The sequence below is a fragment of the Acinonyx jubatus genome, chromosome A1 (genome assembly GCF_027475565.1).
Source record: "Acinonyx jubatus isolate Ajub_Pintada_27869175 chromosome A1, VMU_Ajub_asm_v1.0, whole genome shotgun sequence".
Lineage (NCBI taxonomy): Eukaryota > Metazoa > Chordata > Mammalia > Carnivora > Felidae > Acinonyx > Acinonyx jubatus.
The window spans coordinates 105,152,011-105,168,682 of NC_069380.1; the positions used below are offsets into that span (position 1 = coordinate 105,152,011).

At 39.8% G+C, this 16,672-nt stretch overlaps 1 protein-coding gene across 1 annotated transcript in view; it reads left to right on the top strand.

The window, feature by feature from the left end:
* Positions 1-762: 762 nt before the first annotated feature.
* Positions 763-16,672, top strand: part of SLC27A6 (solute carrier family 27 member 6) — a 74,890-nt gene continuing 58,980 nt past the window's right edge. The window contains exon 1 of the mRNA XM_027076777.2: positions 763-1,759. Within this exon, the coding sequence (XP_026932578.1) occupies positions 1,279-1,759 (481 nt within the window). The 5' untranslated portion in view covers positions 763-1,278. The remainder of the gene's footprint in view (positions 1,760-16,672) is intronic.

Genomic DNA, 16,672 nt, shown 5'->3' on the forward strand with positions numbered 1-16,672 from the left:
TCAGTAATTTTGGAACATTTTGTAAAGAGCAATGACTAGGCACTGTAAGGATAGAATTTCAACATACATGTCAATACCAAACTTTAAGTTTTCAAAAGTACTTTTTGTAGAACAACCCAATTTTGTGTTTTCTGAAGAAAGAGTTCAAATATTCCTTGATCTGACCAATTCATAATTTTTTTTTTTTTTTTGTCGTTTTCGCTCTTTCTGTCGGGACTTTTTGTTTTTTTTTAATTCTTCCAATCGCCTCTCCAGCGATTTTAGGTCTTACTGTTTAGTGAATGAACTCTCTCGACCCAATTCCAGCAGCCTGGTTGCCCTTGACTCTAGCCACGACTTCCAGGATCCCCGGCTTTCCCTGCATTCGGGGACCGTCCTTTCCCGGCCAGAGGCCCGGGCCCAGGTCGAGCGGCACACTCTCCGGGGCGGCGGGACGCGCGCCCAGAGAGGAGGCGGCGACGGAGCCCGAGCCGTCCCAGCGGCGGCGCCCCGAGCAGGGGTTGGCCGGGAGCCTGGAGACCGGCTGCAGGCGGACGACACGGCCGCGGTTCCGAGCAGAGATACACCAGCCCAAGAGCACCAGGAGGGGAGATGGTGGCCACCCGGAGCAGTTCGCGGGGACCCAGTGTGTCCGTACCCCCAGAGGGGAGGGGGGAGCTCCTGGACGCGGGGTGGGGGCGCGGGGCGGAGCAGGGGCGGGGCTCGGGCCTGGATCCCACCTGACTTGGGGGCATCCCCGGCAGAGGCGTGGCCCTGAGACCCTGCGAGGTTTCTGGCGGGTTAAGACCCGCAGCGGCTGCGCTTGTCAGCCCTCGCCAACTCCAGCTTCTCCAGGCTCGAATTCAGCGTCCAAGTTGCAGCCGCCCGAAAGCCCACACCCAGCAGAAGAACGTCTGCTCCTGGACATAGTTCTCCTGAGGGTGGTGGGGTTGGCTCAGGGCCGCAAAGCCGTCAGGGGTTGAGCCAGCCTGCAGCGAGAGGGCTGAGAGGGCCAGAGAACCCCGCAGGGCGCGGACAGCCGTCGGGGCTTGCGAATTGGACTCCTAGATTGAGAGGCCCCTGATAGGTGATGACCTAAGCCTTATCCCCGGCATCCCTCGGGGCGATTTCTTCCGTGCACACTTCTGGTTCTGTTTCTCAAGATCACCCTCTTCCTCCCAGAAAGGCTGACTCAAGCTGCAGGTGCCAGCCCTCAGCTCTGAGTAGCCGTGGTCTCTGCGGAAAGCTGCATTTGAAAAGGGCTGGGATCACAAGCTGCTCTCTGTTCCGGTTGCCCCCATGCTCCTGCCATGGTTAACAGGACTAGCGGCTGGAATAGGCTTCCTGCATTTCGTGCAGAAACTGGTGTTCCCTTATTTCTGGGATGACTTCTGGTACCTGCTGAAGGTGGTACGCTATGGAATTCGGCTGGAGATGTACGTGCTGAAAGGGGAGCTGTTCACTGTCCTGGATAAATTCCTGAGTCTTGCCAAGAAGCAGCCCCAGAAACCTTTCATCATCTATGAGGGAGACATCTACACTTACCAGGATGTGGACAAAAGGAGTAGCAGAGTGGCTCACGTGTTCCTGAACCATTCCACGCTGAAAAGGGGGGACACCGTGGCTCTGCTGATGAGCAACGAGCCTGACTTCGTCCATGTGTGGTTCGGCCTGGCCAAGCTGGGCTGCGTGGTGGCCTTCCTCAATTCCAACATTGTCTCCAACTCCCTTCTGCATTGCATCCGCAGCTGTGAGCCCAGGGCCCTCGTGGTGGGTGCAGGTAAAAAGCCCGTCCGGGTGAGGTCTCCATGGGCAAAAGGCAACCCTGCCTGTCATCGCTCCCTGGCCCCTGTTGGTTACAACACTTCACAACTAATACTTCGGGTGTGTGATGAAGTGTGCATAGTATGGCTACAAAATAGTTTTACAGTTCTGTGACTGCTGGTTTAATATCCCCTGTTCTCTTTCAATCACTTACCCTTTTCTAGGTTAGTAACCACCAGGAAAGGTTCAGAAAACTTTTCTGAAATCTCTGCTTCTTACTATTTTGAAAGAGGGGCAGTTTTACGGTTATTGGTATCTTCCATGAATGCAAGAACACAGAGAGATAGAATTCGGTAAGGTCTAGTTTTGTCAGATCTGACAAGATTATTTGATGAGTAGGAAAGTTACTTTCATTTCATTGTGGAATACCTACCTACCTCTAACAGTAACAATATGAAGGTTGACTACATTTGAAGAGCACATTAATGTGAGTTGCATGAATTCTTATCTTCATGTCTGCTCTTATTTTGCCATCCCTGCAAGCTGGGACTTGCATAGCAAGGTTAGGCTCCCATCTGCCAGCCAGTGGGCGGGCTCTTGGAGGAGTCTAGGCTTCTTGCTCTCCCCCATCTCTGCATTTTTTTTCTTCGCTTCCATTATGTTCTAGTCTTGTCTCCCTCCTCCCTTGGGTTAGGCTTTGGATACACATACTGACACAGAACTGCAAAGAAAAGTTTTTGGTTGAATACCTCATTAACAACCTGGGAAGTTGAGTTGCACCACCAAGTGGAATTGAAGTATGACAAGTGATACTTACTTGGTATAATGTAACGGGTTTATGTATATTCTTCTTGCATGAAGCCAGGGAAGTAGAGGATGAAGAGGCTCCATGGCAAGGAGCTTAGCTAAAGTATTTAAGTATTTTAGATGAATAGATACATACTGACAACTCATGCAGAGTTTTTAGATTCACAGAGCAGTCTGGAAAAATTATCTACATTGATATGTAAGTGATCTTGAAGGTGTAGAACTTCACTAGTAACCTTTCTTGTATCATTATTGCACATCACACAATAATGGGTTAGGCGATATATAGTACAAAGGTTACTCAAGACTTTGATTTCTCCTTCCTCCCATTGTCCTTCCAGCTCAACTTAGGACCTGATAAAGTAGCAAAATGTTTACTCTCAAGCATTGATTTTGTCTTGTTTAATCTAAAGGAGTGGAGAAGCTGCATAGTCTCTCCTGTATATTTTTTGTTCATTTGTTGCTCATTTGTTCAAGTTTAACTAGCGTGATGAACTTTCTCTGAACTGTGACCATAAGCAGGATAAATAAGTCATACAGAATTTTGATATCATGGTGAATGGGGCAAGTGTGAATGAATGTGAATGAAGCAGAAAAAAAAATATCATAGTTCTTCTTTAGATATATTTTAACATTTTATTCCATTGCCCCTATTATTGCTCAATCCAATTAGATCACTAAATCCAATTTAGGTCACAGTTTCTAGAACAAATCAAAATTAAATTGTGCTGAAATTTGATAAAGCCATAAATTCCTTTGACAAGAGCAAAGGAAGAGGGCCAGAGTGTCCCTGAAAAGGTTTCTGTAGCCATATTTTTAAAGCCAACCTGAGAAACATCCTACAGCCAGTCTCCTGAGGGATTCCTCTCAAAATGTATAGGGCTTGTTACCTTTCAACATAGACATTCCAACTTTGCTCTTTGCTGAGTGACTGCCTAATTAGGACCAATTAATTTTGCAGTGTTACTTGTGCCAGAGTTTTGCTTTCCTTGCCAGTAACTTAATTGCATTGTTTCCTTGTTTTTAACACCAACAGTAAGTTTTGGTATATAAAAGCCTATTTGAGATGCTGGACTTTTAAGCCGACAGCAGTCAATTTGCTTAGGAGTAGATAGGTGGGGAAATCAACCTTAAATCTTTTTAACAGTTCTTTTCAGCATATCTTTAAAATATATAAAGTACATAAGTTTTTCGGCTATGGGACAGTTCCGTTTCATTTAATTACTAGATTTTTTTTGTTGTTGTTAAGATGTGGCTTATATCACAAGCACCTTTCTATATTTGAAGCTCTTAGCCTGAAATACAAGAAATTCGGTATTCTTGGCATCTTGAGTTAAACATATACATACGGTTTTTAGAGCCTTAAATGTTAGAGCTCTTAGAATCTCATGGAATGTTTCTGATGGAGATGTACCATTAAACCATTATATCCCCAGGGAAACTGTATTGAGGTGGAAAGAACAATCAGATGGTTGAGATGGAGATAAGCCAGACATTAAGGATAAGATGATCTGCTGTGCTCCCTCTCGTTTTACTTACTTGCAAATGGTGACAATACCATCTATTTCACAGTGTAATTCTGAGATTAAATGATAGACCTTATGTAAAGTGGCTAGCTGAATGCCTGGTATGTGCCAACTGAAGCCTTAGTGAATTGAAATAATTGTTACTATTATCATTATTAAGTCATCTGAGGCCTTTAATAAGGAAACTTGTTTGGATTTTGCTGCTACCATCTAATCAGGTGTTAGCTATAAGAAAGGCTAGTACGCGGTTTGGCATAGGACCCCAAACACCTTACTTTGGTATGTTTTAACAACATTTTATTTTCCAGAAGTTATCTAGAATCGATTTCAAACAGGTTTTACAGGTAGGCCAGATAATGTCTTATAATTCTGTGTCCCTGAACAAGTCAAAGGGAGAAGATAGCAACTAATCTACCAGGCAAATTGTTAGTGGCAGTAACAAAAATGTTAACAGTTGCCTTTTACTCAAGGCTGACTATGTAAAAGATATTCCCAGTGACTCCGAGAGGCAGGTACAGAGTTATATATTGGAAATCGAAGGGAAGAAATTGATTGAGGGTGTCCAGGTTGACACAACTCAGGTTTAAGAGCAGATGTTCCCAACCTGGTCTCCTATATAAGACAGTGCTGGACTGTAGAGCCTAATTGTTTCTGAGGCTGTCAGTCCCCTGGTGATACTACTAGGAAAAAATACGCATTCCAGTTATATAAAAATAGTAAAATAAAAGTTGCCAATAGTAAAACACCAGGTAGTTCATACACAGATAGCTAGAAGCAATTTAAATGGTTTTAAAACTTGTATTTCATTCTCTCACAGTATAAAGTTTCAAAAATACTTACTAGGAAGTTTCCTGTGTGTACTCTGTAGTTTTGAAGAAGTGTCAAATGGCATTTCAGATTTCCCTGGAAAATGTCAGTGCTTACTGAAAAATAGGCTTAGATTAAACCTAGTCCTTTCCTCACAATATCTCAACTTTGATATTAGTAATAGTGGCTGTTGCCAAGATGATTGTCTATGTCTATATGCTTTTCTCTTTGCTTAGAATAAATAGGAAAATGTTGGGATGCTTGTATATCACTTTAAAAAGTCTGTGTAATTATATTCTTTGACCTATTTACTACTACTACTAATAATAATAATAAATAATCTCTTCCTTTTCTAAAGTACTTAATAAATTACAAATTGTTTTTATATGTATATCTTATGTGATTCTCACCACAGCCATAGTAGTCTTGTTCTAAAGATCAGGAAAGCATAGGTTAGAGAGGGCAAGCTGTTCCCTGAAGCTCACATATGTAGAAGAAGCATATGCCTAGAGCCTGCATTTTCTGATGCAAAAGCCTGCTGGGTACACCTTTGTCCTTGTCCTCGTGCTCCTGTTCATTCCCTCATCTCCATCTTTTCCTTTCTTTTCTGTTCTCCATCCCCCACCCCCCACCCCACCCTTCCCCCTTTCCCTTCCTTCTCTCTCACCTTTCATCTATCCACTTACTTTCTTTCAGTACCTTTTCCACTAAACCGTCCTGCCTCTCATATACTCTGGCTATTCACAGCCACCCAATGGAGTGGTAAAGTTCTAGTTGCTATTTGTGTCTCTCTGGGGACTAGACAGAATGGGGATGTAAGCTCTTTGAGCCAAGGAAGTTGGTTTGGTTCACCACTAAATTCCCTGAACTTAGCACAAAGGAGATGCTCAACAAATATTTATTGTCTAGATGGATGGATGAATGAATGAATGAATGAACTAATGAAAAACTCCAAAGTACATATATACACTCAATACCTTTTTGTTTACTTGCATAGTTTTGCTAATAAACTGTCCCTCTGCTGTTCATCTGGTAACTGATTTTGACAGTAGATATATCCGTGGAATTTCTTTGTTGTTTTATTTTATATTAATGTTGCTAAGTGTTAGGATCATGACTTCCCAAAAGTACGAAGTCTTTTAGACGCACTAGGCATCCCCAAGTTTTCAGATTTACTTGCATGTGTGTGTTTTGTACTCTCTGCCTTCTGAATATACACAAATTATTATCAGTGGATAGCTAAAAAATACATATTAATATTACGCTGAACTCTTACTTTAGATTCAATAGTATTTTGTGTTTCAACATGTTTGGAAGGGTTTTGTGTTCCTGTTCCCAAGAAACAGTACTATAAACTTAAAGTAACATGCAGGTTTGCCTCATTAGTTTTCATGAACCATCTCATTCAGACTGTTCCAGTCATCAAGCCTTTGTAATTCTCCCAATGAGTATCAGCCATAAAGATAACTGCTTTTTAAAGACCAAGAGGAAGAGTTAGGAGAAAAACAAAGTCCTTTTAAGTTGTATAGAAAGGAATGCATATTCAGATAAGATACATGGCTCATGTACACTTTTATCATTTAATCCATGTGCCATAATTATCTTCACATATATTGGTTTTAATTTGGGGGGCATTTTAATATTTTTGCTAATGTTTAGTGGAATGACTGGCTGTTCTGCATTTTTCTTTTCCATTTTAGACTCGGCTCCGTCAAAGATTACCTCCATTCCAAAAGAAAATTGCTCACTTCAATAGGAAGGTTCAGTGGCTTCATGATTCATTAACTAAAAAAGACAGTGTTCTAAGTCCTGATACATTTGTAGTTCTCTTTCTTTTCTAATCATGGGGACACTCAATGGGGTTCTTATTTACACTGTCTGCTGAACACGTGTTTACTGTAAGGGGATGATGTTTGAATACTGGCAGGAGCAAAAACTACTTAAAAGGACATCATGACTGCTTAGCGAAGTGGCAGGGTAAAATGGGAGAAGTATACATCTTGGAGCCAGGAAAACTTGGGCTTGGATCCTAGCTCTGCCATTAACTGACTGCCAACACATAGCAGATGATCAATGAGTATCACTGGGTCTTGTGTGAATTAAATGGAAAGAACGCAACAGAGTCACTGGACCATAGTATCTCTCCATTAAATGGTTGCTATAATTAATTTTAATTGCAGAGGAGCAGAGACATGTATACGAAGTAGGAGTCTCTGTCGTTGTTGGGGAGAGGGCTGACAGGAGGGAGTTCCAGGCACATGGCACACGGCCCATGTGAACTGGTTTTAAGTATCTATTGTGTCCTCCCCAGTAGCATTGCAAACATGTCCACTTCCCCGTCATCAGCAGCTGGGGCTGGAAGAGTGTCAGGCACAAATTAGCAGCCAAATGGGTTAGCTCTTCTGTGGCTGAGAAAAAGAGGATACTTCCATTTATAACCAAAGAGGAATGTGGAAAAGAACTCTGATGGGGTCCGAAACTTGTAGAAATACCACCTTGTAATTGCCTTTTACCACTTTATCCTCTACCTACTGTTTAGTCTGTGTCTAGAGAGCTTTTCTATGCATTTACTGGTTTATACTACTTTGTCATTGAAAAATAGTAAGCCAAATATATTGTGGCGTTGTGGTCCCACTTGAGTAATAATTTTTCATTGGCAATAGGAGATGTGCTAGAAACAAAGTCAAATGAAGTGTTCTACTTTTTCTTTTTTTGCACAATTTTGCCCATAAGGAATATGATGTCTCTTCCTCAAAATGGGTGGGGATGGCCAAGAGTGAAAACACATAAACCCCCTTACAAACTCATGTGCATATATTCAGGGCAGCTAATAAAATCGTTTCAGGGAAGAATATGTTATCACAATTGAAAGTCTTGTGCTTCTGTGCCCTTCCTAGGGTTATTATGATAATTAATAAACTAATATTCATTAGGATATCAACTAAATGTCAACTTTCTTAGAAACCAGAGTCTGCCCATGTTTTCTATGAAAAACCTGTTCTAAGCTGCTGAAAAGCTGCCCTAAGTAGTAGGATGGTAGTTAAAGCATGAAGTGAGGTCTATAATTCCACTTTGGATTCTGTGTGATTATTGCTTTGGAGTGTGAAAAGCTCAGTCTAAACGTTTGTAGTTGAATTTCATGTAAGTTTTCTTCTTACCTAAGAATTCAAGTATATTAAGAGCCACAAGCTCTTCCTTTGCAAGCCTTTTAATAACCTAATTCGTGTTAATGGCATAGTAGAGTGATATATTAAGTTTTACTAATTGCATTTGTACTATCAGAAATAGGAATAAGAGACTTGATGGAGAAACAACTTCATTGGTGCAAAAAGTGCTACATGATCATAAGCAGAGATCACAACTTACCTGTTTTTATGCTTGCAACACCACCTAATGAAATGCCTTGCGTGCTTGAGACATAATGTGTGTTTTTTTAAGTTTATTTTTTTCTCTTGAGAGAGAGAGAGAGAGAATGCATGCATACAAGCAGGGGAAAGGCAGAGAGACAGGGAGAGAGAGAAAATCCCAAGCAGACTCCAAGCTGTCAGCTCAGGTCCTGACATGGGGCTGAAACTCACGAGCCGTGAGGTCATGACAGGGGCTTGAACTGTGAAATCACAACCAGGATTTGAACTCATGAATCATGAGATCATGACCTGAGCTGAAAGAGTCAAGAGTCAGATGCTTAACCAACCGAGCCACCCATGTGCTCCAATAATAAGTGTTTCTTAAAAGAACCTATTGCTTTGAAAGTCTTCTCCATTTCAGCCTTGTCCTATAATGTTGACTTAATTAAAGGTCACAGAATGTTCAGCTGTCTCACTTATGGTAGTTTTCCGTCAAACCCTGCATCCACAGTGGATCCCATGGGCAGAGCTCAGTTCCGTAAGCACATCTCTGTCCAGTAACTCCCGTGTGTGTGCCAGGCACAGTCCGCTCAAGTATGGATTAGGGTCCACATCATTACCTTGAGATGTTTACAGTTCTCTGGGTTTCAGTGGTAGCACACTTCACTAAAGAGTAAATCTTCATGAAAAACACAGGCAAATTTCCTTGAGGCATTTGAACAAATGCTCTTTTCTGTCAGGACTTAATGTTTAGAATTTACTTTCAAAATTACACTGAAACTTTTCATTTTGTTAACATAAATTGGCCGTGATAAATAAAATAATATTTTATCTTCTGCAAGACGTTTTAAATTTTTATTTCAGTTTTCACTATCCTCACCCACATTTCCTACTAATACTGAAGAAATAATTTGTGTGATGAAAGTTCTGTGGAATTCTAAATGTTTCAGCTAAGTCAGTTTAATGTTAACATATGAAGGAAATGAAATTGTATTTCCTCTAATTCTTAGGAATCTACTCACTTCCTTTTTCTTGTAAAAATCATGACTCTTTGACAACATTGAGTGTTTTTTATTATATATATATTTTATAATATATATTTATATACATATATTTTAAAAATATATTAAATAAGTATATATATTAATATTAGTAAATATTAATCTATATTAAAATACATATATATGTATTTAAAGTCTACTTATTTATTTTGAGAGAGAGCGAGCAGGGGAGGGGCAGAGAAAGAAGAAGAGAGAGAACCCTAAGCAGGCTCTGCACTGGCAGCATGAAGCCTGAGTCTGGGCTGGAACCCATGAACCGTGAGATCATGACCTGAGCTGAAATCAAGAGTCGATCATTTAGCCAGCTGAGCCAGTCAGATGCCCCTGAGTGTTTCTTTAGCCTCTACAATTCCAACAAAGATTTGGGGCCAGAATGTATCATCCTCTAACTTTCTTTGTACTTATTTTTCCTATTTAGACATACAAACCATTATGAACATATAAAAGTTTATGCTGTTAATTTACAATTCCCTGTGAGCGATTTGAAATTAAGATAATGAAATGAGTCACTTAAGAGACTTGTACTTATATGTTCAAAATGTGAGAAAGAGTCATTAAAATAAAAGTAAAAGAAAATAGAAAGTCTAGATGATTTGTTTGTCCTATTTTTTTCACTTATTTATGGCTTGTCCCCCCCCCCCCCCCCCCCCCCCCGCACCAGCCAGCATTCCTTGTGATTTTTCATTTCTTCTTACCAAAGCAACCTGCAGCATGCTGTATATGCTCAGTGGAACTCTGGACTCTTACAGTTTATTTTCTTTGGATTCGCTATAGGAATAGAAATTAATTCAGAAAAGTTCAAGTCCCAGTTTTCCTCCCTACGTTCTACATATGAACTCCTTATGATTTTCTGTGTTTCCCTAGTTTTATTGCAGGTTTTACTTGTGAAAAACCTGGTCCCATTTGACATATTTCTCTTGCTGTTTCTTTGCGATCAATCTGAATGATAGATTTTGAGGAACTAACTCATGAGTTTTTTCCCAAATGTATTGAATTATAGTAGAATTAAGTAGTGGCTGACAGATGGCTTTTTGAGGTAATCAGATTCTGATTTACATTTCAAAAAAGGTGTTTAATGCAGCACTCTGCTTTAAATATATTCAGCTTCAAATATATCTTGTAATTATTTTTAAAATTTTGTTAAAAGTTTAGAAAAAAATATAGTTGTTTGGATGGAAATGTTCATATCTATATGTACTTGAACATTCTGACCAGGGTATATTTAATATTTAATGTTTTTTAATGTTTATTTATTTGGGGGTGAGAGGGGCAGAGAGAGCAAGAGAGGGTGAATCCCAAGCAGGTTCCATGCTCAGTGCAAAGCCCAAAGTGGGGCCGAATCTCATAAACTGTGAGATCATGATCTGAGCTGTAGTCAAGTGTTAGACGTTCAACCTACTGAGCCACACAGTGCCCCTAATATTATTTTTTATAATTGATTTTTTTATGAGGTAGTGTATCATCAAACACAGGTTTGAAGAGATCATCAAACACAGGTTAGAATAACAATTCTGGAGGAGGGGCCAGGATGGTGGAACAGCATAGAAGTTTTTTTTGTGTCTTATCCATGAAATACAGCCAGATCAACAATAACCATCCTGCACACCTAGAAAACTGATTTGAGTATTAACACAATAGTCTGCACCACCTGAACCATAGAACTCAGCAGGTACACAGCACAGAGAGGTGCAATGGGGGAGAGAGAAACCACAGAGGGCAGGGAGCTGTTTTTGCTTGCAGAGAGAGGATGAAGATGGCAGGGAGAATATGGGAAGAGCACCCCCCTCCCAAAGTAGCGGAAGAGAAAGTGGAAGAGTGCAAACAGCCACAAGGGACGGAACAAAAAAGGGAAAAAGGAGAAAGGAGAGGGTTTAAATTCCATTAAGACTCTATAAACAGGGGATGTGCAGAGTCTGAAAACTCCGCAGATCAATGCCTGGCAGTGCTCTGGTGGGAAAGGCAAATCCCCAGGAGCAGACAGCAAGGTCCAGGAGGCCCTCAGGTCACATGGGGAGTGGCGGTTCCTTTGCTGCGAGGATATTTGGTAGAGGCTGTGTGGCCTCTCCACAGGCAAAGGAGAACCCAGAGAACACAACATTCACTGGTGTTGAAACAAGGACATTAAGGGTGAGGCCTGGTGCCAGATGTGTGTTGTGATTTAACCATAATCCTTGACATGCTGCTGCTACATGATCGCACAAACTTTTTGGGGGCAGCCTGGCACCGAGCAGCAGTCTCTGGTCATTGGCAGCAGCATGGTCCTGCTGATGTTCCTGGGGGCGGGCCAGCACCCAGCCATTGGTCAGTGAGACCCTCCCCAGAGGGTCTGAGTGGGTCAAAGCCACAGTCCCTCAGAAGTGAGGGGTGTGGGAAACACAGCCCCATCTGAGATAAAACTCAGAAAGGAAGTGCCACCTGTCAGCCTGATGGGTTGGTCACAGAAAGTGGAGAAGCAGGGAGTGGACAGAAGCCAGAGACAAGGAGGGGTGTAGATTGCCAGTAGGAAAGAGCACAGAGTTCTAAAACTAGAGACTGGGTAGCTGGGTATGCCAATTTCACCTGAGCATGTGCATACATGCCTACAAGCACCACAACAATCCACCCCGGTAAGCTAAGCAGTGCCATCTAGTGGAGAATGGAACCATGACACTAAGCCCCTCCCAAATGGGCTAACCATGCTCTTGAGGAACACCACAAGTCTCTCTGCCTGCTTAGTTTACGGACTATAAGGTGCTTCATAGTTTGACTTCTAGGGGAGACCAGATGTAATTTCAATCGTATTTCATTCTGTTCCCTGATCCATCTATCCAATTTTTTTTTCTTTTCTTATTCTTGAATACAGAAAGGGAAAATTTTTATTTTTATTTTCCATTTTTATTAAAAATATTTTTCTTTAATTTTTTCTACTGTATTTTTTACTTTTTTGTAAATTTTTAAAATTCTCTTTAGACTTTCATCATTTCATTTTATTCTACTTTATTGTATTTATTTTTTCTAATTTAAAAATATTTTCCTTTTTTTTCTTTTCTTATCTTTTCCTTTTTTCTCTAATCTGTCAACCTTCTTTCAACAACCAGACCAAAACACACCTAGGATCTAGCAACCCTTATTTGATTTTTTTATGTTTTAAATTTTTTTATAGGCATTTATTTAAATTTTTTCAATTTTTTTTAATTTTTAATTTTATTTATTTATCTTTTTAAATTTACATCCAAATTAGTTAGCATATAGTGCAACACTGATTTCAGGAGTAGATTCCTTAATGCCCCTTACCCATTTAGCCCACTGCCCCCTCTACAGTCTGTCCTGTAACCCTCTGTTTGTTCTCTATATTTATGAGTTTCTTATGTTTTGTCCTCCAACCTGTTTTTATATTATTTTTACTTCCCTACCCTTACGTTCATCTCTTTCGTCTCTTAAAATCCTCATATGAGTGAAGTCATATGATATTTGTCTTTCTCTGACTGACAAATTTCACTTAGCATAATACCCTCCAGTTCCTCCATTCACATAGTTGTAAATGGCAAGATTTCATTCTTTTTGATTGCCAAGAAATACTCCATTGTATGTATGTGTGTGTGTGTGTGTGTGTGTGTGTGTGTGTGTATACACACACACTGTAACTTCTTTATCCATTCATCCATCAATGGACATTTGGGCTCTTTCCATACTTTGGCTATTGTTGATAGTGCTGCTATAAACGTGGGGGTGCCTGTGTCCCTTCAAAACAGCACACCTGTATCCCTTGGATAAATACCTAGTAGTGCAATTTCTGGGTCATAGGGTAGTTCTATTTTTAGTTTTTTGAGTAAGCTTCATACTGTTTTCCACAGTGACTGCACCAGCTTGCACTCCCATGTTGTTTTTAATTTTTTAATTTTTTTTTACTTTATTAATTTATTTTCTTCCTTTAAAATGATGAAATGAAGGAATTAAACCCAAAAAGAAAGAACAGGAAGCAATGAAAGCCAGGGACTTAACACAGATACAAGCAAGATGTCTGAACCAGAATTTAGAATCATGATAATAAGAATACTCGCTGTGGTTGAAAATAGATTAGAATCCCTTTCTGCAGAAATGAAAGAAGTAAAAGCTAGTCAGGATGAAATAAAAAATTCTGTAACTGAGCAGCAATCTCTAATGGATGCCACAGTGGCAAGGATGGAGGAAGCAGAGCATCAAATCAGTGATATAGAGGACAAACTTATTGAGAATAATGAAGCAGAAAAAAAGATGGAGACTAAGGCAAAAGAGCATGATATAAGAATTGAAGAACTGAGTCACTCATTAAAAAGGAATAACATCAGAATCATAGGGGTCCCAGAAGATGAAGAGAGAGAAAAAGGGGTAGAACATTTATGTGAGCAAATCATAGCAGAAAACTTTCCTAACCTGGGGGAAGACACAGACATCAAAATCCAGGAAGCACAGAGAACACCCATTAGATTCAACAAAAACTGACCATCAACAGGCATATTATAGTCAAATTCACAAAACACTAAGGCAAGGAAAGAATCTTGAAAGCAGGAAGGGAAAAAAAAAGTCCATAAGACTTTGAAGCGGACCAATCCACAGAAACTTTGCAGGCCAGAAAGGAGTGGCAGGATATATTCAATGAACTGAATCAGAAAAATATGCAGCCAAGAATTCTTTATACAGCAAGGCTGCCATTCAAAATATAAGGAGAGATAAAAAGCTTCCCAGACAAACAAAACTTAAAGGAGTTCATGATACAAAACCAGCCCTCCAAGAAATTTTAAGGGGGACTCTCTGAGGGGAGAAAAGAAAAAAGAAAAAGAACAAAACAAGACCAAAAGCAACAAGGGCTAGAAAGGACCAGAGAACACCACCAGTAACTCCAACTCTAAAGGCAACATAATGGCAATAAATTCATATCTTCAGTACCCACTCTAGAGGTCAGTGGACTAAATGCTCCAATCAAAAGACATAGGGTAACAGATAAGAAAACAAGATCCATCTTTATGCTTTTTACAAGAGACCCATTTTAGACCTAAAGACACCTTCATATTGAAAGTAAAGGGGTGGAGAACCATCTATCATGCTAATTGTCGCCAAAAGAAAGCCAGAGTAGCCAAACTTAGACAATCTAGATTTTAAAATAAAGACTGTAACAAGAGATGAAGAAGGGCATTCTATCATAATTAAGGGGTCTATCCACCAAGAAGACCTAACAATTGTGAACATTTATGCTCCAAACATGATAGCACCCAAATATATAAATCAGTTAATCACAATCATAAAGAAACTCATTGATGATAATACCATAATAGTACAGGAATTCAACACCCCACTAGCAACAAAGGACAGATCATCTAAACAGAAAATCAACAAGGAAACAATGGGTTTGAATGACACACTGGACCAGATGGACTTAACAGATATATTCAGAACATGCCATCCTAAAGCAGCAGAATATACAGTCTTCTCCAGTGTGCATGGTACGTTCTCCAAAATAGATCAAATACTGGGACACATATCAGCCCTCAACAAATACAAAAGAATTGAGATCATACTGTGCATATTTTCAGACCACAATGTTATGAAACTCGAAATCAACCACAAGAAAAAAATTTGGAAGGGTAACAAATACTTGGAGACTAAAGAACATCCTACTAAAGAATGAATGGGCTAACCAAGAAGTTAAAGAGGAAATGAAAAAGTACATGGAAGCCAATGAAAATGATAACACCACAGCCCAAACCTCTGGGATGCAGCAAAGGCAGTCGTAAGAGCAATCCAGGCCTTCCTAAAGAAAGAAGAAAGGTCTCAGATACACAACCTAACATTACACCTTAAAGAGCTGGAAAAAGAAGAGCAAATTAAGTCCCAAACCAGCAGAAGACAGAAAATACTAAAGAGTAGAGCAGAAATCAATGTTATCGAAACCAAAAAACCAGTAGAACAGATCAATGAAAGCAGGAGTTGATTCTTTGAAAGAATTAATAAAATTGTTAAACCCCTAGCCAGTTTGATCCAAAAGAGAAAGGAAAGGACCCAAATCAATAAAAGCAAGAATGAAAGAGGAGAGGTCACAACCAACATGGCAGAAATACAAACAATAATAGAATATTATGAGTAATTATATGCCAATAAAAAAGGGCAATCTGGAAGAAATGGGCAAATTCCTAGAAACATATAAACCACCAAAATTGGAACAGGAAGAAATAGAAAATTTGAACAGACCCATAATCAGCAAAGAAATCTAATTAGTAGTCAAAAATCTCCCCAAAAACAAGAGTCCAGGGCTGGATGGCTTTCCAGGGGAATTCTACAAAACATATAAAGAAGAGTTAACACCTATTCTATTGAAGCTGTTCCAAAAAATAGAAATGTAAGGAAAACTTCCAAACTCATTCTATGAAGCCAGCATTACCTTGATTCCAAAACCAGACCCCACTAAAAAGGAGAATTACAGACCAATTTCCCTGATGAACATGGATGCAAAAATCCTCAACAAGATACTAGCCAACTGGATCCAACAATACATTAAAAGAATTATTCACCCCGACCAAGTGGGATTTATATCTGGGATGCAGGGCACTGTTTCAATATCCACAAAACAATCAGTGTGATACATCACATCAAGAGAAGAAAGCATAAGAACCACATGATCCTCTCAGTAGATGCAGAGAAAGCATTTGACAAAATATAGTATCCTTTCTTAATAAAAACCCTCAAGAAAATATGGATGGAAGGATCATACCTCAAGATCATAAAAGCTGTATATGAAAGACCAACCAATATCATCCTCACTGGGAAAAAGCTGAGAGCTTTCTCCCTAAGGTCAGGAACACTACAGGGATGTCCCCTCTCACCACTGTTACTCAACATGGTATTGGAAGTGTTAGCCTCAGCAATCAGACAACACAAAGGAATAAAAGGCATCCAAATCAGCCAGGAGGAGGTCAAACTTTCACTCATCACAGATGACATGATACTCTATATGAAACACCCAAAAGATTCCACCAAAAACTGCTAGAACTGATCCATGAATTCAGCAAAGTCACAGGGTATAAAATCAATGCACAGAAATCGGTTGCACTCTTATACACCAATAATGAAGCAAAAGAAAGAGAAATCAAGGAATCGATCCCATTTACAATTGCACCAAAAAACATATAAAATACCTAGGAATAAACACAACCAAAGAGTTCAAAAATCTATACACTGAAACCTATAGAAAGCTTATGAAAGAAATTGAAGACCCAAAGAAATGGAAAAACATTCCATGCTCCTGGATTGGAAGAACAAACTTTGTTAAAATGTCGATACTACCCAAAGCAATCTACATATTCAGTGCAATCCCCATCAAAATAACACCAGCATTCTTCACAGAGCTAGAACAAACAACCCTAAAATT